The sequence below is a fragment of the Ictalurus punctatus genome, chromosome 23 (assembly GCF_001660625.3).
Source record: "Ictalurus punctatus breed USDA103 chromosome 23, Coco_2.0, whole genome shotgun sequence".
NCBI classification, from domain to species: domain Eukaryota; kingdom Metazoa; phylum Chordata; class Actinopteri; order Siluriformes; family Ictaluridae; genus Ictalurus; species Ictalurus punctatus.
In genome coordinates, this window is record NC_030438.2 from 20,770,695 (window position 1) to 20,774,111 (window position 3,417).

The following is a 3,417-nucleotide window of genomic DNA, read 5'->3' on the forward strand; positions in this document are numbered from 1 at the left end:
ATTGTGGGATTTTTTAGAGCATAAACGTTCCAGTGCCCTTGAAGGATTTTGCAATTGAGACAGTCCTTAAAATGGCCAACTCCCTGATCAGTGCCCTGACTACTGAACTAGGGAGTTGATTGAGATGCACCGTCATGTTGTGAATCCTTACACGTTGCCTGTTGCTCTAGCAAGTTCTGAGCTGTTGATATCGAATATATTTTTCCCTTTGTTTGATCCTATTTTGTCTTGTCTAATTTTTGCTATTGTCTCACCATTCTGGCAGTGGTGGCTTGGTGGTTAAGGCTCTGGGTTACTGGTTGTAATGGTGGTGGTTCAAGCCCCAGCACTGCCAAGCTGTCACTGTTGGGCCCTTGAGCAAGGCCCTTGACCCTCTCCCCTCCAGGGGTGCTGTATCATGGCTGACCCTGTGCTCTGACCCTGACTTTGTGACATGCTGGGGTATGTGAAAAAAAGAATTTCAGTGTGCTGTAATGTATATGTGGCCAATAAAGACTCATTATCTGGATTTGTCTATGCCTCCCTTTTTTAGATTATTGACCTTGCCTGTTCCTCCGAGCACTTTTCGGATTGTGTTTGGTCTGTGCATGTTTTGTGATTTTCTTTTTGGTACCTGACCTTGAGGCGTGAATGTTTTTTACCTTGCTCTTTATCCAAATAAAACTTTGCACATGGGTATGTATAACCTGTCTGAGAGTCTTTCATTAGATTAATATAAAGTGCATAATAATGATTGTTGAAGTTTTTTAAGTAACACTTTGTGCTAGATAACTAGTGTAATCGTTTCTGCACCAGTTTATTTAAATTAAGATTTAGTGTCTCTTTGGTGAGTTAATTATATACTGCTAGTCTGGAAAATGTTAAAATGATGTATATAGCTTTTTCCTTTACTTACACTTTCAATCAAAATAAAATATTAGGAATAGATGAGACTTTTAGAGTGCTTACTTTATGTAAATTACTTTACATAATCTGATAGCATTTACATTTACATTTACATTTATGCACTTAGCAGACGCTTTTATCCAAAGCGACTTACAAATGAGAAAGATACAAAATGCATTGCAGTGAAAAAGAAAAAGTTTTGTTGTAGCTTAAGTAGGATTTGATTAATCTCTTTGCTCAGTTTGCCATGCAACAGAAGACACTGGGAAGGGTCCTGATTTATCTAAGTCTGTTTTTATAAACATTTTCATCATAAATGTTATTTTATCATACACTACAGCTGTCAGAAAGTTTTCCAAACGAATGTGTCTAAAACCTGTATGTTTTATTGACTGGAACATGTCCGAAATGAAAGGCTCAGATCTCCACATTGGAATGTGATAGGAATACCAAACCTTCACTCTTATTCTTGACCTCCCTAATGCACTATACAAATATGGGGAAAGTTGGAGAAAGTAAACTTTTCCACAAAAAACCAACAAAACACAAAGCCCTTGTTGTTTTTATCTTTTGGGTAAAATATTTTATGATCTCAAATTTTCCCCAAATTCACACCATGCATTAGAGAGGTCAGGTCTAAGATGGAAGTGCACTTAGTTTTCTCCTATCACATGCCAAAACTGAGATATGAGATCCTCTGTTTGAACCCTGCACAGGGATGTGTCATGACCCTCTTCCAGTCCAAGTACAGTGGAAAACCAGAGTCAAAATTCTAAAAATCGCTGCATCCTCATTATGTGATTTATAATGACAAAAGTCCAACATACTGCTGTAACTTCTGTCCCTTGGTGGTGTAGTGGTTAGAGTTTGTGTTTGTGTTGTGGTATGTGCAGCTACAGGTTCTAAACTTCCTTTTGGCAAGTTTAAGGATAAATTGTGCTGTTGTATTGTGACATGTTTCATTAAGTCCAAAAAACACACACTCTCACACAGATGTTATATCTCTTTCTTTTTGGTGTAGTAGTTTGTGTCTGCGGCAGAGGTGGGGTTCCAGAAGGTGTTGGTTCTGCTCTGCATTCCAAAACCCTCCGGAATCCTCCAAAATCCTAAAACCCTCTAAAACCCTCCGAAACCCTAAAACACTCCGAAACCCTCCAAATCACTCCAAAATCTAAAACACTTGTTGTGGAAATTATACAACACTCGCAGACTCGTCCTCTGAAGTGAAAAAAGGTTTATTTCAGAAAGATGCTTAATACAGGATAGAAGAAAGCAGGATAGAATAATGAGAGAGCTCTGAGGCGCTTGTGCTGAACATCTACTATATATACTAAACACAGAGCATGATACACTTTTATGTACCGATAAGAAGCAGTTTGAGGCAGTTCAAACAGGCTTTGTTTTAGGGTCTTAGAAGATGTGCAGACGAACCTTGAACAGAAAAACATGTTTGTGTCTCTGCATGCAGATAAACATTCTGTACTGATCTAAGTGACATGACATGGCCTTCTTAGGCGTTATCCTCTGATGAGAATCAACAGAACAAGAACAAAACTATTACAAACTTGCTGATCCACATATGCTGGCAGGTGGACAGGGAGGCCAGGATGGAGCCTTCGATAAAGACAGAGTATTTGCGCTCAGGTGAGGCAATGATCTGCAAAGACAAGACCAGCATTAGTCTCACATTAAAGCATTCACCTGCCTTTTCATTCATTAGCCACCCATGGTGCATAAACCAAGCTCACCTTAATTTTCATTGTGCTAGGGGCCGGGGATGTGATTTCCTTCTGCATCCTGTCTGCAATGCCAGCGTACATGGTGGTATTACCGGACAGTACAGTTTTGGCATACAGATCCTTATGGATGTTCATGTCACACTTCATGATGGAGTTGAAAGTGGTCTCGCGGATTACACAGGACTCCATACCTGAAGATCAAGACAGTATTAGACAAGGTCTCCAGAAGCACTTTTGAGGGAAATTATTCATTTTTCCTTTGTAATAGTTTTGTTGTTTTTGTTCTGTTCATGTTCATCAGAGGATAACGTCAAAGAAGGTCATGTCATTTAGATTAGTACAGAACATTTATCTGCTTACAGAGACACAAACACGTTTTTCTGTTAAGGGTTCGACCCTGAAACAAAGCCTGTTTGAACAGCCTAAAGCTGCTCCTTATCGGTACATAGAAGTGTATCGTGCCCTGTGCATCATATATATAGTAGATGTTCAGCACATGCGCCTCAGAGCGCTCTTATTATTTTATCCTGCTTTCTTCTATCCTGCATTCTTCTGTCCTGTATTCATCCTTCTGTAATAAACCTTTTCACCTGAGAGTCTGCGAGTGTTGTCTAATTTCCACGACACACTGAACAGTACAAGTGCTCTAACTACAGTGCTTGTTAACTTCTTACCCAGGAAAGATTGCTGGAAGAGAGCCTCGGGGCACCCGAACCTCTTGTTGCCAATGGTGACAACCTGTCCATCAGGCAGCTCGTAGCTCTTCTCCAGAGAGGAGGAAGAGGCAGCGGTG

General features: G+C 40.1%; 1 protein-coding gene across 1 annotated transcript; it reads right to left on the reverse strand.

Moving 5' to 3' along the window:
• Nucleotides 1-1,979: 1,979 nt before the first annotated feature.
• On the reverse strand, nt 1,980-3,110 carry LOC108278077 (actin, alpha skeletal muscle-like). Its single transcript, XM_017491227.3, has 2 exons — nt 2,634-3,110; nt 1,980-2,542 (listed from the first exon to the last, which is right to left on the reverse strand). The coding sequence occupies exons 1-2, from the start codon at nt 2,811-2,813 to the stop codon at nt 2,420-2,422; spliced, it is 303 nt and encodes a 100-aa protein (XP_017346716.2). The 5' UTR covers nt 2,814-3,110; the 3' UTR covers nt 1,980-2,419.
• Nucleotides 3,111-3,417: the final 307 nt, after the last annotated feature.

What these genes read in the sequence shown, in the direction of transcription:
- LOC108278077 (XM_017491227.3), bottom strand. Translation starts at nt 2,813, where the DNA reads ATGGAGTCCTGTGTAATCCGCGAGACCACTTTCAACTCCATCATGAAG. An exon ending in CTAGCACAATGAAAATTAAG is followed by an intron (nt 2,543 to 2,633) that starts GTGAGCTTGGTT and finishes TTGTCTTTGCAG; the next exon opens with ATCATTGCCTCACCTGAGCG.